The 23532-nt window shown below is 54.0% G+C and overlaps 3 protein-coding genes across 4 annotated transcripts; 2 read left to right on the forward strand and 1 right to left on the reverse strand.

Moving 5' to 3' along the window:
• The first annotated feature begins 106 nt into the window (after positions 1–106).
• GANAB (glucosidase II alpha subunit) lies at positions 107–14953 on the forward strand. 2 transcript variants are annotated; one of them, XM_049096474.1, is made up of 25 exons: positions 107–242; positions 2970–3074; positions 3221–3329; positions 3571–3698; positions 4325–4504; positions 4971–5036; positions 5848–5921; positions 6090–6173; positions 6261–6357; positions 6612–6792; positions 7380–7533; positions 7748–7983; positions 8065–8191; positions 8297–8376; positions 8853–8996; positions 9097–9193; positions 9503–9604; positions 9783–10026; positions 12405–12469; positions 12665–12741; positions 12850–12924; positions 13121–13234; positions 13357–13469; positions 13614–13714; positions 13852–14953. In XM_049096474.1, the coding sequence occupies exons 1-25, from the start codon at positions 205–207 to the stop codon at positions 13959–13961; spliced, it is 2901 nt and encodes a 966-aa protein (XP_048952431.1). In that variant the 5' UTR covers positions 107–204; the 3' UTR covers positions 13962–14953. The 2 variants fall into 2 exon arrangements, with proteins under 2 accessions (XP_048952431.1, XP_048952432.1); XM_049096475.1 differs by lacking the exon at positions 4971–5036.
• A 1448-nt stretch (positions 14954–16401) lies between these two features.
• B3GAT3 (beta-1,3-glucuronyltransferase 3) lies at positions 16402–21042 on the forward strand. The gene is given in 6 exon segments (XM_025446487.3): positions 16402–16618; positions 17745–17774; positions 17777–17918; positions 19315–19675; positions 19871–20161; positions 20532–21042. Coding segments are annotated over 6 exon segments (1005 nt in total). The 5' UTR covers positions 16402–16536; the 3' UTR covers positions 20631–21042.
• A 145-nt stretch (positions 21043–21187) lies between these two features.
• Positions 21188–23409, reverse strand: ROM1 (retinal outer segment membrane protein 1). The gene is made up of 3 exons (XM_025446486.3): positions 22369–23409; positions 21826–22072; positions 21188–21711 (listed from the first exon to the last, which is right to left on the reverse strand). Exons 1-3 carry the CDS (start codon positions 22956–22958, stop codon positions 21493–21495), a joined length of 1056 nt encoding a protein of 351 aa, XP_025302271.3. The 5' UTR covers positions 22959–23409; the 3' UTR covers positions 21188–21492.
• Between the last annotated feature and the right edge of the window lie 123 nt (positions 23410–23532).

The following is a 23532-nucleotide window of genomic DNA, read 5'->3' on the forward strand; positions in this document are numbered from 1 at the left end:
CGCCCCCGCCCTCGGGCCACGCCCTCGCCCCCGCCTACCGCGGGCATTTATTGTGCGCGCTTCGCCCACGGGCCGGCCGGCCGGCCGCTCCCGGGTCGGGCCAATCAGAAGGCCGGAAGGGGCGGGCCTAAGAGACGTGGCTCAACGCGGGCGGGGCGGGGCGGGGAGGAGAGGCCCGGGGTCAAGGAGCAAACCCGGCACAAGATGGCGGCGGTAGCGGCAGTGGCGGCGCGTAGGAGGCGGTGAGGAGCCCGGAACCCGGGTGCACGCCCGGGACGCCCCCGTGTCCCCCAAACCCCATAGCTCTTCTTCCTGTATGCCCTCCTGAGACTCCGTCACCCCTGGCCTCGTGAGCACTCTTTGTCCCTCCGGAGGCGGCCTCCGGCGCTCTCGGTTTTCTCGCTGTAGATCCGCGCGGCGTCGGGGGCCCTTCTGGGGCTCCCAGCTCCATCCCGGCGGGTCGAGAGGGCCGCAACCGTTCGCTGTCCTTGGCCTTGCCCTCTCTCAGCTGCCCCCTCCCTCCCTCGGCGGCTCGCGACGGTTAACGCTGCCTCCTTCCTGCAGTGCGCGGGGCCATCCGGGCGGGGACGAGACGCGGCCGGGCCTACGGGAACTCAGTCCCTTGGCCCTGCGGGCCCCTCAGCAGGGAAGCACCGCGGCCTGCTGTCCCGCCTGCACTACCCTTCTTGCCCTACACCCCCAGAGTCCAGGACCCTGCCCTGCCTGCCCTTGTCTTCACGTGGACACCAACTCTGACTTGTTCCGTGTTCACGGTCGCTGGGCTCGGCTGGGGCAGGATCCCATAAATTCGTGGTCTGCTGGATGTTGGTGCGCAAACACAGCATGCGATCGAACGGTTTGATCTGCGCTCTCGAGTTTATATTACCGAAAAAAAAAAAAACAAAAACAAAAAACCTAAACGGTTGGAAACAATCACCAGCGCCACAAAGCGTTTACCTGGACGTAACGGATGTACTGGGGGGGGGGGGGGGGGAGAGGCATGTACTGTCACCAACAGTGAAAAAAAGATTGGACTGTAAACTCTCTGGAAGCCTGTGATCTGAAACAATAAACGGGTGCACCTTACCCTGCGGCTCATTTCTGACTTTGGCTTGTGACCACCTCTTTCTCTGGAGTGTTCAAGTCATCCCTGAGTTCCTAGGGCCTTCCAACAGGTCACATCCGAAAGATCTTTTATAACTCCTATCCTCATTGGCACTTCTCCGACCCCATTGTATAGATTGTACAAATAGGACTCCAGGAGGTATTTAACTCACTTTACTTTTGATTACTGCCGCTTTGGGCAGGTAGACGGGGTCAGTGATGCAGGGGACCTGCTGCAGTCACTCCTTAGGACCTGGGCCACAAGTCTTGCTGTTGAGTTTTCTGGTAGCATTTCTTCTGCTTGTTTTGCTACTAATTATTCCTGCTTGGCCTATCAAAAGATAGTGCCTGGTGTTTTCTTCACTTTTCGGTGTGGCCTGGCTGGCTTGCACATTCTTCTGGAACTGCAGGGCTTACCCTGTTCTGCCCTCTCCTTTCTGGTGATTTTCCTTACCTTTAGCTTTCAAGCAGATACTGAGGCTAATGCTGGATACAACGTATATAGTCTTTAGTTACCTTGTTAGCAGTTTGCAAAGTTTTAAGACTTAAAAGAAGCCTGTTTTTGTTTTCTCTTCCTATTTGGAACACTTAAGAGTGTGCTCCTGGACAACCCACATCAAGTTGCTGGGAAAGCATGCTTAAAATGCAGATTCCTGGGGTTCAGGAATCTGCGTTTAATAAACACTGCAGGTAATTCTTAACAGATAAATAAAGTTTGAGAACCTCTGTTTAGGATTTACCCAGAATGGATGAATGTATCTTTCATACTAACTTGTCTAAATAATTGGATTAGTCCCTTGTCTGTCATTTGCTTTTTTTTTTTTTTTTTCCTTGTCTGTCATTTGATAGCACACTGGGGAAGTGACTTTCCAGTAACCTTGGGGTAATGGTCCTCAGTGAGGCAGGCCCTGCTGGTATAGGTAGTGTGCCATATTGTGTGTCATGAAGTACATGGGCCTGGAGTCAGGCAGAGCTGAGTTCAATCTCAGTTTCACTCCTTATTAGCAATTCAGTTTTGGATGGATTCTTAGCCTTTTATGCTTCAGTTTTCCCATCTGGGAAAAAACCCAACCTTACATTCACCAAGAAAACAACAAAAGAAATGAAAAAGAGGTAGTGTGTATAAAGAAGTGGTTTTGAATGATGATTGCCCATTAGTGTTGTTTGAGAAGATTTTAAAAACTCTGATGCCCAGGCCCCACTTTGGGCCAATTAGATTAGAATCTGTGGGGGTGAGATTGGCACTTTTCAGAACTGCGGGCAGGGTTGGAAACTAGGGATATAGGCAGGTATTGGGGCCCGTGGGGGCATGTTAGGGTTCAATACATGTAGCTGTTATTCTTGTTAGGCTTAGGTAGTGATAGTGGTGACTTACTTTGGACATCTAGGAGTGGAAATCAGAGGAACAGGATGCCTACGGTGCTAGGGATGTTGGGACTAGGTATTGTGACAACAGGCTACCTGAGGGTACATCTTTAACTTTTCTACTGTACCTCCACTTAATGCCTTGCGTGGAAAGGCATGGCTTGCTTTGTTTCTCTGTTCCTCACATGGTACCACCACTTCCCCTGAGACTGGCTGTTACTGCTCCTTTCCTCTGAGTAGCTGATGTAACCAGAGTCAATACCAGGGCCTCTGAAGGCCAACCATCCTTTGTCCACTTGCCTTTTGAAGGCAAGATGCGAGAATCCTCTCCTCAGGCCAGACACTTTATTATCCCATGTCCATTCTGCCTTCTCTTCTATTTAACCAGACTCTTTCTCCCCTTTTAGGGTTGTGGTGGAAAGGGGCCTTTCCCCTCTGAAGGTGGGGCCTTTTCTCACCTCTGTGCTGATGGTTCCCTCTTTGTCTTTTTTCCTCCTTAGATCTGGGACAGGTTTGGTATTCACTTGTTTAGGAGTCTTCCTGGGAGTTACCCTTGCTGTGGATAGAAGCAACTTTAAGACCTGTGAAGAGAGTTCCTTCTGCAAGTATGATATTTCTTGGAGAGTGGGGTGGAAGATAGGGTAATGTGGGAGGTGCTGTGGCATATGGGGCGTAACCTGGGGACACTGCAGGTGGTAGAGGGACCTAAGAACATTGAAGAACCTTTCCACCTACCCATTTCACTTGGCAGGAGGCAACGAAGCTTACGGCCAGGCCTCTCTCCGTACCGAGCCTTGCTGGACTCTCTGCAGCTTGGTCCTGATGCCCTCACAGTCCATCTGATCAATGAGATCACTAAGGTCAGAGGAGAAAAGGAGGAGGCCAGTGGCAGTGGGGAAATGGCTAAGGGGTAATTCGGCAAAGGTGAACCTATAGCCAACATCCTATCCCAGCCATCTAGGGATTTTATGAGGAATTCAGATCTCAGGTCCCTTAGGTAAAGGACTAGAAGCAAGAGAGCTCTAAGGAGGGAGTGGGTTCAGAGGGCTTTCCATGGTGTAGCCCTGTCCCTTTTCCAGATCTAACTCTCTGCTTCCACAGGTAGTGCTGGTGCTGGAGCTCCAGGGGCTTCAAAAGAACATGACTCGCATTAGGATTGACGAACTGGAGCCCCGGCGGCCCCGATACCGGGTGCCAGATGTGTTGGTGGCTGATCCCCCAACGTCTCGGTAAGTTATTCCTGAGAAATATACCCATTTCCACAGTCCTTTTCTACTTCCCAGTGAACCTTTATGTATTTATTTAAAGATTTTATTTAGGGCAGCCCGGGTGGCTCAGCAGTTTAGTGCCACCTTCGGACCAGGGCGTGATCCTGGAGACCTGGGATCGAGTCTCATGTCCGGCTCCCTGCATGGAGCCTGCTTCTCCCTCTTTCTGTGTTTCTGCCTCTCTCTGTGTGTCTCTCATGAATAAATAAATAAAGTTTAAAAAAAATTTTAAAAATCTTTAAAATGTTAAGGTATAATTTGTCTGGAGTTGATACAAGTAACTGGTATGAGGTAGGAATTTGGGACCATTTTATTCCTACTTGGGAAATCTATTTTTCTGACTTCACTATTGAATAATCCTCCTTTCCTCACCAAAATGCCATGCTACCTCTGTTAACATTTTAAAGTTCTAAGTATGCTTGGGTCAGCTGCCAGGCTCTTCCTAGGTTCCTTTGGTCAATCTGTCTCCCCTGGCACTGTCCCCAGTGCCAGGGGACCTATAGCTCTTAGCAGCCCCCTCTTCTGGAGAGTCCTCACTAGTCTTGGCCTGTTGTGCTTCTTTGTATCCCTTTTGATCTCTTTTTCAGGCTTTCTGTCTCTGGCCGTGATGACAACAGTGTGGAGCTCACGGTGGCTGAGGGACCCTATAAAATCATCTTGACGGCGCAACCATTCCGCCTGGACCTGCTAGAGGACCGCAGTCTTCTGCTCAGTGTCAATGCCCGAGGACTCTTGGATTTTGAGCACCAGAGGGCCCCCAGGGTCCCGTGAGTATGGGAGTTGGGATTGGAATGGACGTAGTGTGCAAGAGCCTGGGGATGTGGTGGATTTCACACTGGGTCCCTGGGAGGAGACAGGGTGGCAGGACCACCAGACCAGGTAGGGGCTTGGGGCTGGGAGAAGCTGTTCTCAGGGAAGGTAGGAAGCAGACCCAGTCTTGGTTTTCTCCATTTCCTGTACAGACCAGGAGGCAAGTCACTTTTGTCCCTGAGCTGTACCCTGGGCACCTCCTCTGGGAGGCCTGCCTGGGTCTGCCTTTCCCTCTTCCCCTTCTCACACCATCACATTTCCCAGGTTTATTTTCTTCCTTTTTTTTTTTTTTTTTTTTGGTTTCCTATACCCCTACCCCCCATCTCTGGAAGTTTGTCGACTGAAACTCACTTTTATGTTTCTGTGTTTGTGTTGGTTTTGTGCCTCCTTTTCCCCTTCCCTACCCATCTCCTCCTGCCCCAGTTTCTCGGATAAAGTTAGTCTCACGCTCGGTAGCATTTGGGATAAGATCAAGAACCTTTTCTCTAGGTAAATCCATGGCCACTGGTACTGTATCTGTTCCTCTGCCCTTACCCGCCCTTCACTCTGGCCCCCAGGGGAAGGTGTCCCAGACCTTCCCATGCCCTGCCCTTCACTCACCCTTCTTTCCCCAGATATGTGGTATCTGGTCCCTGTTCCCTGTTTCCCTGGCTGGGAGCCCTCTGGGAGAAGGAAGATGACATGCTGGAAGTCCTTGAGGAATGTAGGGAGCTTCTTGCTTTGCCAAGGGGGTGGAGAGATACTGCCTAATGCTGGGGTTTCTGGCTCTCAGCTGGGGTGCCCTGAGGCTCTAGATAGAACTGCTTGACAGCTGCCCTTGAAAGCATTCTTTGGCAGAATCTCTTGTTTGAGTCCCTGCATATATCTGTAGAGGCTTGACCATAGTATGACCCACTTGCTTTGTAAAGCCTTGGTGTCAGGCCAAGAGGCTAAGGCCCAGTGGAAGTAGTTGGGGCCAGAGTCTCTCAGAAGCAGCAGAGCCAGCACTGACATTCCCATCCAGGCACTTGAACCATCCTGCCTGTCTGTTCTGGAAGGCAGGCAGAGGCTGATGATTTAGTCCTGTGTGTGGAAGGCACCTCCTGGTAGCATTTACTCGTTTCCCTTTCTCATTTCTCTCCCCGTCTTTTGCACATTAATCCATTCACTGGGGTCCCTTGCCAAGCTTTAACGTTCAGTCCCTTCCTCCAATGCCTTCGTTCCTTTGGACCCTTGGCTCTCTATTCCCTTACCCCTCCTTCCACTAGCCCCTCGTCCCTGCCCCCTCTGGATTGGAGCAGACAGCTCTCCTACCTTCCAGGCAAGGATCAAAAGACCCAGCTGAGGGCGGTGGGGCCCAGCCCGAGGAAGCACCTGGGGATGGTGACAAGGCAAGTTGGTTGGCTGGGTGGCTGGGCACAGGGTTGGCTGGAAGGTTGGAGGGGAAAGGCCCACAGGAAACTTGAGCTCAGTGTCCCCATTGGGGACGGGATTTAGAAAAGGGTGGGGGAAGAGAGAGCTAGTATGTAATTGGAGGTGGTCTGCTTTCCTCCTCACAGCCAGAGGAGACCCAGGGGAAGGCAGAGAAAGATGAGCCAGGAGCCTGGGAGGAGACATTCAAAACTCACTCTGACAGCAAGCCATATGGTGAGGGACTGGGAGAGCCTTGGGCAGGGATGCAGGGACTCTTTGTCAAACAGAAGCTCTGGAGCCCATCTTTTGTTTTCTTGACAGGCCCCACGTCTGTGGGTTTGGACTTCTCTCTGCCAGGCATGGAGCATGTATATGGGATCCCTGAGCATGCAGACAACCTGAGGCTAAAGGTCACTGAGTGAGTCCCATGGTGACCATCAAGATATGGGGGGAAAGATGGGTTGGACATTAGGGCTGTGGGGTGGTGTTGTGCAGTTTGGATACTTCAGACAAGCATGGATCACTTCCTGTGGCCAGATCCCCTTTGGGGATCAAAAAATTCTCCTTTGGGAAAGGGCAGGGGGGCCACTTCTTATCACTCACCTGTATCTGTGGGGTGGAGGTTGTGAGTGCCATAGCCTAGGGCCAGTCTGTCTGTCTGTCTGCCTGCAGGGGTGGGGAGCCGTATCGCCTCTACAATTTGGATGTATTCCAGTACGAGCTGTACAATCCCATGGCCCTGTATGGGTCTGTGCCTGTGCTCTTGGCACACAGCCCTCATCGAGACCTGGGCATCTTCTGGCTCAATGCTGCAGAGACCTGGGTTGACATATCTTCCAACACTGCAGGGAAGGTGAGCAAGCAGGCAGAGAGCAGTACGAGAGTATGTCTTCAGGCCTGAGACAAATGGGTGTGCTAGGGGCATTTACTTTGAAGAAGCTGGTTGGAGGCTCACAGGGATACCTGTTTAGGGACTGGGTGGGAAAAGGAGTCCTGAGCCTTGAGAGCAGCATTTGAGTTCCCTGGTCATTCCCAGAAAACACACATTCATGGAGAAAGTATTGCTCTTTCTACATTTATTGTCAGTACACTTGTTATTGACCAAACGTCTAAGTGCTGGGGATATGTTGTTCATTGAGGTAGGAAATGTTCTCATTCTCAGGGTGGAAGACAGATGTTACGTAGGTAAGAAGGCAGGACAAATTCTGTGGTGGGAAGCGTTGAGAAAGAAATGTGGTCACAGGGTAGGGGATGGAGACAGTGCTGTTTTAGATGGTGTGGTCCAGAAAAGCGTTTTTGAAGGGGTGATATCTAATCTCAGCCCAGACTGACTCCTTAGGACCCAGCGGTGTGAGGACTCTGAGGAGAGCGTTGCTGCTTAGTCTCTGGGTCAGGGAAGAAGAGGGTGGGTGTTGGACCTGTGTCTCTGGTCCTCTGTAGACCCTATTTGGGAAGATGCTAGACTACCTACAAGGCTCCGGGGAGACCCCACAGACTGATGTCCGCTGGATGTCAGAGAGTGGCATCATTGATGTCTTCCTGCTGCTTGGCCCCTCTGTCTCTGATGTGTTCCGGCAGTATGCCAGTCTCACAGGTATGTGCATCCCCTTGCTGCTAGCCAGCAGCCTCCTTCACTGGCCCTATCTTCTTGAGAGGGGGGACTGTATTTTCAAAGTCTTGTGCCTCAAGCCTGCTTCCTAGCCCTGGACCCTTCACTCACTGTCTAGTCGACTTGTCTTCCTCAATTTCTGGGTGTTCCCAGTGGCCCTGGGTTGGGCCTGACCCCATTGTGACCCCCGTGCCTGCAGGGACCCAGGCATTGCCCCCGCTCTTCTCCCTCGGCTACCACCAGAGCCGCTGGAACTACCGGGATGAGGCTGATGTGTTGGAAGTTGATCAGGGCTTCGATGATCATAACCTGCCCTGTGATGTCATCTGGCTGGACATCGAGCATGCTGATGGCAAGCGGTACTTCACCTGGGACCCCAGCCGTTTCCCCCAACCCCTTACCATGCTCCAACACTTGGCCTCCAAGAGGCGGAAGGTAAGAGGACTGCGGCCATACTCAGTCTGCTCTGGCACAACAGGCCTGGAGAGCTCTGACCACCCCATTCCTTGCCTGCAGTTGGTGACCATCGTGGACCCCCACATCAAGGTGGATTCTGGCTACCGCGTGCACGAAGAGTTACAGAGCCGGGGTCTGTATGTTAAAACCCGGGATGGCTCTGACTACGAGGGCTGGTGCTGGCCAGGTAAGTGGCCCCAGAATTGAGGGAGAGGCTGTTGTGAGGCCAGGGAGATCGGTTGGTAGCCATTTTGCTCCTTGGAGGTTGACAGCCACCCTGAACTTGTCCTAGGCGCCGCTGGTTACCCCGACTTTACCAATCCCACGATGAGGGCCTGGTGGGCTAACATGTTCAGCTTTGATAATTATGAGGTATGGAGCCCCTCTCCTACCTGCATCTGTCTTTCCCACCTGGCCTCCCAGACTCCATCGTTCTTTGTCAGTCAGCCCTGCTGTGGTCAGTTGCCTGTAATTTTTTTTTTTTTTTAAGATTTATTTCTTTATTTACGGGGTGGGGAGAGCAGGCTTGGGGGAGTGGGATGAAGGGAGGGGCCAAGAGAGACAGACAGACAGACAGAGGAGAAATTCCAACTCTCCACTGAGAGTGGAGCCTGACACAGGACTTGATCCCACCCCTGAGAGCATGACCTGAGCTGATACCAATGGTCGGTGCTTAACTGTCTGAGCTGCTCAGGCGCCCCTGGCCACCTGTATTTATCAGGAGGTCTTCGTGATCCTGGGAAGACCCTGAGAGATGCTTCTTTTGGATTCCTAGGAGTTCTCTACTCTTACCATTTGTCTTCCTCCCTTCTGTCCTTCTGTCCCCATTTTCTGCCTTGTCTACTTAGGGCTCAGCTCCCAACCTCTATGTCTGGAATGACATGAACGAACCGTCTGTGTTCAATGGTCCTGAGGTTACCATGCTCAAGGATGCCCAACACTATGGGAGCTGGGAGCACCGAGATGTACATAACATCTACGGCTTCTATGTGGTAAGAGGTTGAGCAAGGAGAGCCTGAGGGCTAGGGAACGTGCACGTGACGACGACAGGCTTCTGCTCCTCACCACCCCTCTTCTCCTGTCCCCATTCAGCACATGGCAACGGCTGATGGGCTGGTGCTGCGCTCTGGGGGCCTAGAGCGCCCCTTTGTCCTGAGCAGGGCTTTCTTCGCTGGCTCCCAACGCTTTGGTAAGATTTGGAGAGTAGAGCTGTAGCAGAGTGTGAAGGCCAGATGGGAAGAGTGGTGCACCAAGGCCTGCTTCTCTAAGAAGTCTGTCCATGCAGCTGTCCTCTGAGAGTAGTACGCTGCATCCCCCCTCACCCCCACCCACACACTTTAAGAGGAGCCAGGGACTTGGGGGGGTCCTGTCCCCTTTCAAGTGTTGTATATTCTGCCATCTTGGGCAGGACCCTGGGGGCCCTAGAAGAGATGTGGCGGGTCAGAGGAGTCAGCTGCCCCTTTGCTGTTGGCAAACTCCATCTCCCTCTTCTTCTTAGGAGCTGTGTGGACAGGGGACAACACTGCTGAATGGGACCATTTGAAGATCTCTATCCCTATGTGTCTCAGCCTGGGGCTGGTGGGACTTTCCTTCTGTGGGGGTGAGAGGGGGAGGAATTTGGGGTCTTGGTTTGGTGGGAGAGGAACAAGGCCGAGGGCACAGGACCCAGGCATGAACAGAGAGAGCCGAGAGTCTAGGGTGGGGTGTGGGGGAGCTACTTAGGCAGAAGCCCTCCTTTACCCTCTTTTCCAACCTGTTTCTTCCCTCCCCTCTCCCAGCGGACGTGGGCGGTTTCTTCAAAAATCCAGAGCCAGAACTGCTTGTGCGCTGGTACCAGATGGGTGCCTACCAGCCATTCTTCCGGGCACATGCACACTTGGACACTGGGCGGCGAGAGCCCTGGCTCTTACCAACTCAGTACCATGACATAATCCGAGATGCCTTGGGCCAGCGATACTCCTTGCTGCCCTTCTGGTACACCCTCTTCTATCAGGCCCATCGTGAAGGCATTCCTGTCATGAGGTGAGGCATTCAGTTGGGTCTGTGTAGAGTGAGCTGAGGGGCTGAGGGATGTGGGGACTGGGCTCCATTTTGGGCCTCTTTGCCACTCACCAGGGCCTTGTAAAGGGGGAAATTCTGGTTTTAAAGTCAAGAGTAAAAAAAAAAATTAAAAAAAAAAAATAAAGTCAAGAGTAAGAAGAGCCTAAATGGGGATGAGGAGCAGTCAACATTACTGGCAGGCATTGTTCCTTACTATCCCCAGAGCCTGAAACAGGGTAGACAAGTATCCTTCTTTCCTTGGAAGCAAGACAAACAGACATGTACACAAATATGCAAATAAGAAAATTGCCTACAGTAATAAGCTCTTTTTAAAAAAATAGAACAGGGTAATGGAATTTGGTTCTACAAACCGCTGAGCCACCTGGGCTGCCCTACAAATGGCCCTTTGAAGAAGAAAGATGCATGAAAAAAAAAAAAGAAAAAAAAAGAAAGATGCATGAGTAGCACCTGGGTGGCTCAGTTGGTTAAGCATCCAACTCTTTTTTTTTTTTTTTTAATATTTATTTATTCATGATAGTCACACACACAGAGAGAGAGAGAGAGGCAGAGACACAGGCAGAGGGAGAAGCAGGCTCCATGCAGGGAGCCCAACCTGGGATTTGATCCCGGGTCTCCAGGATCGCGCCCTGGGCCAAAGGCAGGCGCTAAACTGCTGCGCCATCCAGGGATCCCTTTTTTTTTTTTTTTAAGATTTATTTATTCATGAGAGAGAGAGAGGGAGGCAGACACAGGCAGAGAGAGGAAGCAGGCTTTATGCAGGGTGCCTGATGTAGGACTTGATCCCGGGACTCCAGAATCATGCCCTGGGCCAAAGACTGGCGCCAAACCGCTGAGCCACCCAGGGATCCCTGAAGCATCCAACTCTTTTTTTTTTTTTTAATATTTTATTTATTTATTTATTTATGAGAGAGACAAGAGAGAGAGAGGCAGAGGCAGAGACACAGTCAGAGGGGGAAAGCAGGCCCCCTGCAGGGAGCCCAATGTGGGACTCGATCTCGGGACTCCAGGATCATGCCCTGGGCCAAAGGCACGCACTAAACTGCTGAGCCACATAGGCATCCCAGCATCCAACTCTTGATCTCAGCTCAGGTCTTGGTCACAGGGTCGTGAGTTCAAGCATTGGGCTCTATGCTGGGTGTGGGCTTACTTAAAAGAAGAAAGGGGGATCCCTGATCCCTGGTGGCTCAGCGGTTTAGCGCCTGCCTTTGGCCCAGGGCGTGATCCTGGAGTCCTGGGATCGAGTCCCACATTGGGCTCCCTGCATGGAGCCTGTTTCTCCCTCTGCCTCTCTCTCTCTCTCTCTCTCTCCCTCTCTCTCCCCCTCTGTCCCCCTCTGCCTGTCTCTTTCTCTCTCTCATGAATAAATAAATAAAATTAAAAAAAAAAAGAGGGCATGTGAGATGAGGCCTGACTAATGAGGAAGATGGACTTTTGTGATCTAGAGGAAATAATGTTTCTAGCATAGGAGATAGCAAGTGCACTTGCTAGATAGCTAGTGCACTCTAGACCTTCTCAAGTGGAATTGAGGGCAGCTCCAGTGGCTTAGCGGTTTGGTGCCACCTTCGACCCGGGACATCATCCTGGAGACCTGGGATCCAGTCCCACATCGTCTGGCTCCCTGCATGGAGCCTACTTCTCCCTCTGCTTGTCTCTCTCTCTCTCTCTGTCTCTAATAAATAAAATCTTTGAAAGAAAAAAAAAACAAAAACACTATTCCATTCAATTCCCTCAAAAAAAAAAAAAAAGTGGCATTGAGGTTGTTGTGTTCCAGGAATAGAAAATAGAAAGATAGCTAGTGCACTCTAGACGTTGTAAAGTGGAATTGAGGGCAGCTCCGGTGGCTTAGCAGTTTGGTGCTGCCTTCAGCCCGGGGCCTGATCCTGGAGACCCAGGATCGAGTCCTGAATCGGACTCCCTGCATGGGGCCTGCTTCTCCCTCTGCCTGTGCCTCTCTCTCTCTCTGTGTGTGTGTCTCTCATGAATAAATGAATAAAATTTAAAAACAGAAAGACCAATGCGTCTTGGGGGTAAAGAACCAGAGGGAGGGGTAGGAGATGATGTAGGAAAATCCGACCTGATCTAGGGCAATGAAATGGCCACTGGAAAGTTGGCATGTCAGATAGTTTCAGGAGGGGGTAGGGAAGGAGGAGGAGGTGGGTTAGGAAGTTCAATGATTAGATCAAGGGTAGGTTGCATAGCTGTGGCCTACAGAGTGATTGATCTGTCTGGCTGCAAGTTCCTGGCTTGGACCTCTGTGCTGTGCTTAACTCCAGTTCGTGGGATAGCATCTTTGACCTCTGCCAAAGAGGTCTTCCTTTCTTGTCTTGCTTCCTTCCTAGGCCCCTGTGGGTACATTATCCTCAGGATGTGACCACCTTCAGTATAGATGATCAGTTCCTGCTTGGTGAGAAATGGAGGAGACAGTTGGGGGTGGGTTGGGATAGGGTTGAGAAGAAGTAAGCACCTGTGGGAGAGATGTCTGTGGATGCCCAGAGAAGGAGGAGTGAGTGAGACCGCTGGCACAAGGTGGCAGGTGCTTTGGTGCTTCCTTTCTGAGAACTGATCCCCTCAATTCACAGTTGATTCTCGTTTGTTTTAGGCGATGCATTACTGGTTCACCCTGTATCAGACTCCGGGGCTCATGGCGTGCAGGTTTATCTGCCTGGCCAAGGGGAGGTGAGTTAAGGAAAAAAGGGAAGGGGTGTGTGTGATGGGGAAAGTGGTGAAGGCTGAAGAGGATGGATAGGATGTGCAATGACCTAATCTGTCTCCTGCCACCCACAGGTGTGGTATGACAGTCAGAGTTACCAGAAGCATTATGGTCCCCAGACCCTGTACCTGCCTGTAACCCTAAGCAGTGTGAGTATGCCTGGCCCAGCTGCTAGCTCTATCTGCCTGTAAGTCTCCAGAAGGAGAGAGTGTGTGCTTTGGGGTCCGGTACCTAAGTGGGCACAGATGGGCAAGAGCAAAAGATGCTGCCAGGCTATGCAATCTGCCCTTGGTCTAATCGTCAGGACAATGGGGCAACTTCATCCCATCACTGCCTTTGCCCTAGATCCCGGTGTTCCAGCGTGGAGGGACAATTATCCCTCGATGGATGCGTGTGCGGCGCTCCTCTGACTGTATGAAGGATGACCCCATCACTCTGTTTGTTGCTCTCAGCCCCCAGGTGAGCCACATGAGTGGGGAGCACTCTTAGCCCTTTGCCTGCCTTCCTGGGATTTGGTGCCTGGGGGAGTGCTGCTCATTCCTTCCTGGGCTCGGGCTCTCACTGTCCCACTTCCTGCTCAGGGTACGGCCCAAGGAGAGCTCTTTCTAGATGATGGGCACACATTCAACTATCAGACTCACCATGAGTTCCTGCTGCGTCGGTTCTCATTCTCTGGCAACACTCTTGTCTCCAGGTAATGAAATTTTTCCTTGGTAGCCTTGGGGATGCTCACAGAGAACTGTGCTCTTTTCTTACATGTGACTTCGTTCTGGGGCTCCTCCGTCCTTCTGCTCTGACCTCTTTCTCCCTGATGGGGATATGTTTTTGTTCCCTCTAGCTCAGCAGACCCCAAAGGCTATTTTGAGACACCAGTCTGGATTGAGCGGGTAGTGATAATAGGGGCTGGAAAGCCAGCAGCTGTGATACTCCAGACAAAAGGTGAGGGGTGAGACTGGCTCCCAGGGTGGGGAGAGAGGGGAAGTAGCAGCAGGGTTGGAGACTTGCCTGTAGGAAAGTAGTTGATCTGCCATAGCCTGTTGCTATGGTCATGGAACTCTTTCTTTTTTCTCCACCAGGATCTCCCGAAACCCGCCTGTCCTTCCAGCATGACCCTGAGACCTCTGTGTTGATCCTGCGCAAGCCTGGCGTCAATGTGGCATCTGACTGGAGTATTCATCTGCGATAACCCAAGGGATATTGGGGGGTGGGAGGGGTGCAGTGGTGATGAGAGTTCCTCTTCCTTCTGCCTTGGAGTTTGACCTTCCCCAGACTTCACCTTTCTTATCTGAAGACTCAGATTCTTCCAACATCTGGCAGGATGAGAAGCTGTCCCTGGGCTCTGAATTGCTTCCTGTGACTTCCTGACCTTGGCCACCCCGCTGACACCAAGTCTCCTTTCACCCCCCAACACTCTGTTGCTCTAACTGGAGCACAGTCACCTGTGAAGACCAGGGACCATAAGGCCCTTGCTTTCCCTTCTCTTTCTTTTGGGGGCCCTGAATCTCCTCTAAACGCTCTTCATTCATACCTCTTGTGTGTTGATGCCGTTTCTTGGAAGATGAGGGCAGTGAGCTTTAGGGCTCCTTTTCTCCTTCCCCTTCCCCGCCAAACTGCTCTCTCTCCTTTTATTTCTTTCACCTAATTCTTCTCTGTCAGCCCTCCCCTTTATATGCCCCACTGATAACACTGGGACCACCCCTTACCTGATAAGGGATGAATGGATCAAAGGAGTGAGGTTGCTGAAGAACATCCTTTTCCCTGCCATCCCAACCTTTTCTCTTCCTGATTGCTTCTAGAGTTGCTGCAGTTCTGACAGGGGCAGTTCTATCTCCCCTGTCCCTTGGGGGAAAGAAGTTTTCCACTCTTCCTGAAGAGGGTATCAGCATTAAACTTCTTTTGCCCCCTTTTTGTCCCTTTTGGGGGCATTTAAGATGGAGAAATCTGTTTTGGTTTCATCGAATCACGATCACCTGTATTTATTGCTGGGAGAAGGCTGAGGGTGGGGGGAGATGATCATGTGTGCCCAGGGTTGGTGGGAAGCTCTGGGTGAGGGGTGGGGGAAGACTGACTGGGGACAAGGGGGAATATTTGTGGCAATTTTTTTTACTTCCTCTTGGCCCCCAGCTGTGACAGGTTTTGATAAAAGGAGAAACAATAAAGAGATAAACCATAAATAACTGTTGGTGTCCGGATTCTAGTTCTGACCTGAACCACAGACCCTTAGAAGCCTGAGGGCCTGACATTTTCATCTAGCTTCAGCATAAACCTCATTAGATCAGCAAAATGAGTGAGTACGTCTTCCTCAACTTGCTAGATGCCAATATTTTCATAGAGGAGTCCAGCAAGGTCATCAGATTTTAGGAGGCTTAAACAGTGGTGACCAGAGCTGATGGGGTCCGTCTTGAATAGAAACAGCTTTATAGTCAGATGTTCTCATGAAAAAGGCTGCTTCTCTTTGGCATCACTTTTTTAAATTCCCCCATTGTTTCAGTGACAGGAAGTAGATCACTCCATTTTGTAAAGTGACTTATCAGTCTTGAGAGATTATAAGAAACGATTTTTTTTTTTTTTTTTTTTTTTTAGGGAAAATGCTCAGGAAGGCTTGTACCTGAGTAGTTAGGGAATGTGCTCATGGAATTCTTAGCTCAAGAAATATTTCCAGTTAGTTTGCTGGGACGTAGTGCACTCCCTTGGCACCCCACTCCCTGCCTCCTATTGTCGTCCGTTTAAGAAACGGGGGGGGGGGGGGGGGGCGGGGGGGCAGGGGCAGCCCGGGTGGCTCAGCGGTTTAGCGCCGCTTTCAGCCCAGGGCCGGATCCTGGAGATCCGGGATCGAGTCCCACGTCGGGCTTCCTGCATGGAGCCTGCTTCTCCCTCTGCCTGTGTCTCTGCCTCTCTCTTTCCCTCTGTGTCTGTCATGAGTAAATAAAATCTTAAAAAAAAGGGGGGGGGGGGCAGGAGGCGTACTGGTTTTGGAGACAGGTACCTCGAAGGCACACAGAAAACTCCATAGTGGCGGTTTCATGTTTTTGTGGACCTTGGTTACTTGTCCGTAAAATGGGGACAATACCACCTGTCTCAGGACTAGAGTGAGGAATGAGTGAGGGACGCCCAGAGCACAGGCCGGGCACAGAGAAGTCCCAGATTTCATTCATTCATGAAACAAGCATTTGTAGCCATGGCGTCCCGTGGCTGAGGGATGAATGAATGAGAATGAGGAAATGGGGATCCCGGGGGGCTCAGCGGTTTAGCACCTGCCGTGATCCTGGAGTTCCGGGATCGAGTTCCGCGTCAGGCTCCCCGCATGAAGCCTGCTTCCCCCTCTGCCTGTCTCTGTCCCTCTCTCTGTGTGTGTCTATGATGAATAAATAAATACTTTTTTTTTTTTGTTTTTTTTTAAATGAAATCTGGGTCTGGAGACCAAGGGAAACGTCTCAAAGTCACTCCCGCCAGGCGACTGACCGCCCGCCACGCGAGCACGCCACGCCGGATGTGACGTCACCGACTCCCGTGGTTCCCAGAACTAGGCGGCGGGACCGGAAATTAGCCCGGGGGGCGGGGTGCAGAGTGACCGGAAGTGGGCGCGGGCGGGCGCCGGCGGCCCCGGCTCCCGGGAGCTGGTGAAGAGGAGCGTGAGGAAGGCGGGCCGCGGGGCGGGGCCGCTGCAGGGGCGGGGTCTGCAGGCTGGCGGATGGGGGGCGGGGACCCCCCGTCGGTTCCCCCCGGACCCCGCCTGCTCCGGCGCCGGCGGCCGCACGGCCATGAAGCTGAAGCTGAAGAACGTGTTTCTCGCCTACTTCCTGGTGTCGATCGCAGGCCTCCTCTACGCGCTGGTGCAGCTCGGTGAGCGGGGCGGGGCGGGGGTGCGGCGGACCCGCCTGAGGGCGCCCGCCGCCTGCAGCCCGCCCTGGGGGTGAAGCCCCGCGCAGGCACCGTGCAGCCCGCTCGGCCCCCGACAGCCCGTGCCGCAGCCGGGCTCTCCTCTCTGGGACGCGCCGCGGCCCCCGCCGCACCTCGGAGGAATTGCGGGCCCCTTTCCAGAGTCCGCGCGGCCCCGCGTGGTCTGTGGCCCTCCGCCCTGGCAACCCCCTTACCTCCCCCACTCGCTCGCTCCGCTCCGGCCGCACGGGCTGTGTGACAGTTTCTCGAAAAGCCCAGGCGCGTTGCTCTCTCAAGCGCTTACCCTGTCCCTTCTGGCTGCAGCGCTTTTCCCCCATTTCTTTCCCGGTCGCCTCTTTCTCACCCTTGAGGTCTCAGCCCAAATGTCACCGCCTCAGAGAGTCCTTCCCCGGCCACTTTAGCTAGAGTCACTGCCTTTTCTGGACTCTCTTTTATACTCTATCCTATACGTCTCCTTCGTGGCCCTTATCACAGCTCGTGACAATTTTACTAATTCGTTTCTTTGCTCAGTGCCTGCCTCCTCCACTAAACCGAAAGTTCCATGAAGGCAGGGACCATGTCTGCTTTCCTCCCTGCTGTATCCGCAGCACCTGAGGCTGTGCCTCCCACGAGGAGCCTCCAATAAATATTTATCCAATAATGGAATCAATGAATTTTATGAGTCTTTGGTCACACAGCCACGGGAACAGATTGAACTCTGCCGCTTACGCAGACGGCTCAGGGCTTGATCTTCAGGTATTTAAAAGACTGCCCTGTTTCAGGAGATTTAGTTGTTCTTTACATCTCTAGAAGGCAGCAACGTGAGCATCAGCAAGTAGAAGGGTTGGAGGCGGATGAGCAGCTCAATATCCAAATGAAAGCTGTAACAGATGGACTTGACTGTGGTTGGAGAGGGCTGCTGATTGAGACCGTGAGCCCCCCCCACCCCCGAGGTGTGGAAGAGGCTGTTGGGGAAGCTGTCAGGAGATTTCCCCCTACACTGGCTAGGAGTTGAATGAGAACGTTCTGCCCCTTTGGGATGCTCAACATGCTGTGGTTCTCTGCCCCCATCCCTGCTTCCTGGGACCAGGTCAGCCATGTGACTGCCTCCCTCCCCTGCGGCAGCAGCAGAGCAGCTTCGGCAGAAGGATCTGAGGATTTCCCAGCTGCAAGCTGATCTCCGGCGCCCACCCCCTGCCCCTGCCCAGCCCCCTGAACCTGAGGCCCTGCCTACTATCTATGTTGTTACCCCCACCTATGCCAGGTATGGGGTCTGGTGTACCCAAGAGGCCTGCCAGGGCCAGGATGTTGGTGTTGATGGAGTTTGGGGAGGCACTGGGCTAGAGGGTGTTCTGTAGGTGAGGGCATGCCAAATGACAGGATAAAGGAACCACATCAGTCCTCAAAGATTTGTGGGGAAATGACTGTTTCTCTAGTAAAACAGGGGTATGCTATGAAATAGAATACACAGTTCCTAACAAATTTTAAGATAGAATAACAAAGTTTCAAAGAAGTGCTGAGCTTGCCCATGAATTCACTCTCTCAGGGATCCTTTGGTGAGAAAGTCTGGGGACCGCAGGCTAATTGAAGTAGAAAAGGGCCTGGCCTTACCGTCATACTAGGGTCTAGAAACAGTTACCCCAGCTATGATTTGTGGTATGTTCACTCTCTACCAGCCACTGTGCTAAGTAAGGGCTTTTTTTGTTTTGTTTTGTTTTTTAATTAAAATGTAACTTTATTTTCGTACAAACCCCTGGGGAACCTGGTTTTAGGTTTATAGCTAAAGAGCCTGCCAACACCTCAGGGGAATCAAATGGCTGACCCATGGAAGCACAGGCAGCTCTAGACCCTGTCCCCTTCCACACACGCAGCCCCAACCCCACGGCAGGCAGAGCAATTGAGGGATAAATCTAGAAAAGACTGGGCCACACCTTCCCAGTTTCCTGTCTAACCTTAGATAAATCCTCTCCTGGAGAGGAATGACGCAAAGGGCTCATCTAAATTTCTCATCCTGGAAACCCAGGAAGAGCACCTGGTATTTTAGAAAGTCGTTAAAATTTGCTCTTTAAGGGGAAGCCTGGGTGGCTCAGCAGTTGGGCGTGTCTGCCTTTGGCTCAGGGCGTGATCCTGGAGAGCTGGGATCGAGTCCCACATTGGGCTCCCTGCATGGAACCTGCTTCTCCCTCTGCCTGTGTTTCTGCCTCTCTCTTTCTATGTCTCTTATGAATGAATAAATAAAATCTTTAAAAAAAATTTTTTTTTGACCTTTAAGACAAAATCGTTGTAAAGTGCTGTTATTCCCATTTTCACAGCCAAGGAAACAGGCTTGGGGAGATCTGACCCATTTCCCCCAGTGTCTCACCTACTAAGTTACAGAGCTGGCATTCAAACCTAGATCTGTCTGATTCCAAAGCCTGTGCCCTTAACTTGTAGTCTCCCACAGCCAGAGCCCTGGGGTTGAGGCGGGTGCCAGACATGGGCTGCAGGAGCAGGGCAGGAGAGTGTGGTGTGAAGTTGACAGGCAAGAAGAGGAATTTGGGTATTGGTTGGGCAAACGCTGTGGGGGATACTAGAAGGGGCCCGGGAGAAGCTATGTATACTGGCGGGAGTGAGCAAATGGTCCCGACCCCTTGCCCTCCTCCGTGTCTTTTCCCCTGCAGGCTGGTGCAGAAAGCGGAGCTGGTGCGGCTGTCCCAGACACTGAGCCTGGTGCCCCGGCTGCATTGGCTGCTGGTGGAGGATGCTGAGGGCCCCACCCCATTGGTCTCAGGGCTGCTGGCTGCCTCGGGCCTCCTCTTCACACACCTGGCGGTCCTCACCCCCAAGGCCCAGCGGCTCAGAGAGGGTGAGCCAGGCTGGGTTCGGCCCCGTGGTGTAGAACAACGCAACAGGGCCCTCGACTGGCTCCGGAGTGGAGGGGGTGCTGTCGGGGGAGAGAAGGACCCCCCCCCAGCCGGCACCCGGGGAGTCGTGTACTTTGCTGATGATGACAACACCTACAGCCGGGAACTCTTTGAGGAGGTGAGCCCTGGGGTGGGGATGGAGAAGGAGGCAGGTGGAGCCAGCTTCACCTGTTCCCTTGGTTACTGGTGTTTCTCTGGAAAGATGTTGTGGGAGGATGGGGAGCAGTGGGGCAGAATGAGCCCATTGGCCCTTCCTGCTGCTCCCTTGCCCCTGGGCCACCCTGTCTGTTTCTTTTCTCCTGACCTCTCTTAGATGCGCTGGACCCGTGGTGTCTCAGTGTGGCCCGTGGGGCTGGTGGGCGGCCTGCGATTTGAGGGCCCTCAGGTACAGGATGGCCGGGTTGTGGGCTTCCATACGGCATGGGAGCCCAACAGGCCCTTCCCAGTGGATATGGCAGGATTTGCTGTTGCCCTGTCCTTGCTGTTGGCTAAGCCCAATGCCCAATTTGATGCTACTGCTCCCCGGGGCCACCTGGAGAGCAGTCTCCTGAGTCACCTTGTGGATCCCAAGGACCTGGAGCCCCGGGCAGCTAACTGCACTCGGGTAAGGGGCTGGAGGTGGGTAGAAACCTGGCTCTGGGATATGGAAGGGTGATGGGGAATGTGGAGGAAGGTTTTGGGGAGGAGGGGAAGGACAGTTGTTTGAACAAGGAAGGACCCTGCAGAGCTCAGACTCAACCTTGCTTACTCTCCTGGAGGGGGAGCTGGGAGCCAGGGAAAAAAATGGTCTCCTGCACTCTATCACCTGGGCACCCATGTAGCCCAGAGGGGGTAAGGGGAGAAAGCCCTATTTTAGAGGCACTACAGCCCCTGCCCTGCACACTTGAATCTAATGCTATGTCTGTAGAGGCAGCAGTAAGAGAATTTGGGCTATGCTGTGGGCCCCAGTTCTAACTGAAATGCTCCCGCAACAGGTCCTGGTGTGGCATACACGGACAGAGAAGCCCAAGATGAAGCAGGAGGAACAGCTACAGCGGCAGGGCCGAGGCTCAGACCCAGCTGTTGAGGTGTGATGGCGGCCCCCCCACCCCCGCCCCTGACTACCACCTCGTCAGGCACGAAGCTGGGGGACTGGGCCCCTGGCCAGCCTGGGCGGCAGATTTCCAAATCCTGACCCCTCAGAGCCAGGGGGTGGCTCCTCTGCCCCCTCAGCCCCAGAGCGTGGCCCAGCTGCTTCTCCTCTCCCCCAGCCTGCCATGTGGCACTGCCCACAGGCTGGGGACAAGCGGCCCTTGTGTTGAGCCAGGTCAGCTCGGTCTGGGGTGGGGCAGAAGGACAGACACTCAGGAGGGCTGCTAAGCAACTGGGTAACTTATTGGGGCTAGGCATGGGCTGGGGGGCTGGAGGAGCTGGGCTGGACCCTCCCCACCTGAGCATGCGGATCCCACCCCCCCACACCTCCAGAATAAAAGATCATGAGCTGGAGGGGCCTCTGGTTTCCTTTGTAACACACGTCTGGTTCTTGCATTTGATCCTCACCAGAGTCAGGACCTGGGAGTCCCGGCTTCTTTATCAGATAGAAATCAGTTCTCCCAGGGCCCTCTACCCCCTTGAAGAGGAAGATCAGTGGTTTCAGTCCAAAAGCTTTATTGAGTCTGTGTGCCAGGAGCAGTCTCCAGCTCTCCCCACGTTGCTCTCCCATCACCCCGTGTGCTTTCTGGTTGTCCGGTGGTTCTGGCCACAGGGGCTAGGCCCCGGACACCTAGTTCTCTTGCTGCTACCAGTCCAGCTCCCTGACTATCCTTAACCCCCCTAATCGCAGGGACTCCCCCATCTGGAGCCTTGGTACAGAGTTGTGAGGTTTTCATTCCTGTCCATCCCTCCCCTCCCCCCTGCCCAGACCCCCCCCCCCCCCACTTCCCAAGCTTCAGGCCACTAGGCCTCAGGTAGACCCTCCTTAGGAGGTGCCTCTTCTGCTGGGGCCTCCTCAGGTGCTGGCCTGTGAGCAACCCCCGCCTGTAGCCATGCTGTTTTCAGCATGTCTTTCAGCCCACTGGGAAAGAGATAGCCCTGGGCCTCTCCCTCCCCATCGATGACTCCTCCAAGCCCCTCCAGTGCCGTCTGGAGGTACCGCAGGCCCAGGAGCACCAGAATCTGTGGGGGAGGCAAGGGGCAAGAGGTCAGTGAGGGTCAGTAGGTCCCTGGAGCCAGGGGTAGAGGCAATGAGGGGGAGCCCAGATGGAGGGGGCCCCCATGTTGCTGACTCACCTGCAACATGAAGGTGACAGTCAGCGTGCTACCCAGTGTGCTCGCCAAGCTCTGCAGGTGCCCCAGCAGTGCTGCGTGGCATCCTTGTGTCCAGAGGTTTAGGTTGGGCTGACGGGGATCAAAGAGAGGGTGTGCGTGGGGGTCTGAGAGCCGGCTTTGCAGGCAAGGTCTGGGCGAGTGGGGGTTGCAGCAGGAAAAAGGGACACCGTCGATCAGATATAGGCCTTCCACGTTGCTCTGGATCCGACTGTAAAGAGAGGGGCAGGGGTGTCAGGATGTCTGGAAATAGAGACCCCGGCGGAGAAGCTGCAGGGCACGGGATTATCTCCATCCTACAGACGACAAAATGGGCCCGGAGCAGTTTGGTCACATGCTGTGGGTCACGCACCTAATAAACAGCAGATCTGCAACCAATTGTCTCAATCACTATGCTCTATTTATTGCCTATGGGGGTGAGGTGGGTTTCAAGGGGGGAGGAGAAGAAGGGAAAGGAGGGTTAGGAGGCCAGGAGGAGCCGGGGGAGGGGAGAGACAGAACACTCACTCAACCACGTCCTGGTCACTGGGATCCAAGTAACGGCTGCTGACCCACTGGACCCCAAACCAATCCTTGTATCCGTGCCGCCCACAGCAGTGGTGCCTCAGCTGGAGCTCATCCAACAGCCGTTTGGCATGACAGTGTCCGGGCACCTCTGTGTCTTTATAGTGAGCCAAGGCAGTCCCCAGGCCCTCCTCCAGCCCAGTGTCCAGACTCCCAGGTAAAGCCAGGGTCAGCCCCAGGGCGAAGACCAGAAGACCTCCGCCTGCAGCTGTGCCGGCCACCAGCAGCGGGCCGAGGACCTTTCTCCACGGAGGGTATTGAGCTGCATCCAGACTGGCCCTGCTGGCTCCTGCACCCACCAGGCCTGTGCCCAGAGCCATCGTGCCGGCTGCCAGGGCAACCTGGGGCAGGGCGGCAAATGGGCAGGAGGGAGACAAGAAGGTGCTGAGGTGCCACAGCTGAACCAGGAGGTGCCCGCTACAGAGAAGGGTGAGGCCACCCGCCAACGCCAGCAGCCAGGAGAGGAGCCAGAGCCCCTGTGCCAGACGGATGCGGGGCTGCAGGGGCAGCACCAAGGGCAACACCGGCGCCATCTCCCATCTCTGCCCAAGGGGAAGCAGAGCTGTCGGGGACGAGGGTTGGTGGGGACGGGATGCTGAGTCAGCCCAGCCTGGCTTGAGCTGGGCTAATGCCACCCTGACCCCAATACCCTGGGAATCCGCCCGCCCCTAGCCTTAATAACCCGCTGCCCTGGCCCCTGCCAAGCCCCAATTCGAGATGCCTTTGCCTTGCCCCTTAGGGAAGGCCCCGCCCCCGGGCCGAGGTGCCCATTTCGTAACCCCGCCCCTGTCCCCTCGCGGAAGTGGGGAGGGGCGGGTCGGCTCTGCCCCTAGGGCCCGAGGGCCGGGTGCCGGGACCAGAGGAGACCCCAGGGAGTCCGGGGGCGGGGGATCCCTAAGGACGCGGAGACCCGGAGGGGGCCCAGGGGCCAGCAAGCGGGCCCTGCCCGGGTCCTGAGCCCCGAAGCCCGGACAGGGAGGGGTTACCACCAGGCGGCCCGGCCTCCCCCAACGTCCCGCCCCCCCTCCCGCGCTTCCTGGCGGCTCCGCGTCCGGCGCCTGTTTGTGCTGCGGCGCTGGGGCCTGGGACGGCCCCGCCACCGCACCC

The sequence above is a fragment of the Canis lupus genome, chromosome 18 (assembly GCF_003254725.2).
Source record: "Canis lupus dingo isolate Sandy chromosome 18, ASM325472v2, whole genome shotgun sequence".
Taxonomy (NCBI): domain Eukaryota; kingdom Metazoa; phylum Chordata; class Mammalia; order Carnivora; family Canidae; genus Canis; species Canis lupus.

Coding starts and splice junctions, on each gene's coding strand:
- GANAB (XM_049096474.1), top strand. CDS start 205: ATGGCGGCGGTAGCGGCAGTGGCGGCGCGTAGGAGGCG. Junction 12,742..12,849: donor ATCTGCCTGGCCAAGGGGAG/GTGAGTTAAGGA, acceptor TGCCACCCACAG/GTGTGGTATGACAGTCAGAG. Junction 12,925..13,120: donor TGCCTGTAACCCTAAGCAGT/GTGAGTATGCCT, acceptor CCTTTGCCCTAG/ATCCCGGTGTTCCAGCGTGG.
- ROM1 (XM_025446486.3), bottom strand. CDS start 22,958: ATGGCGCCGGTGTTGCCCTTGGTGCTGCCCCTGCAGCCCCGCATCCGT. Junction 22,073..22,368: donor AGTGACCAGGACGTGGTTGA/GTGAGTGTTCTG, acceptor CTCTCTTTACAG/TCGGATCCAGAGCAACGTGG. Junction 21,712..21,825: donor CTGTCACCTTCATGTTGCAG/GTGAGTCAGCAA, acceptor CCTCCCCCACAG/ATTCTGGTGCTCCTGGGCCT.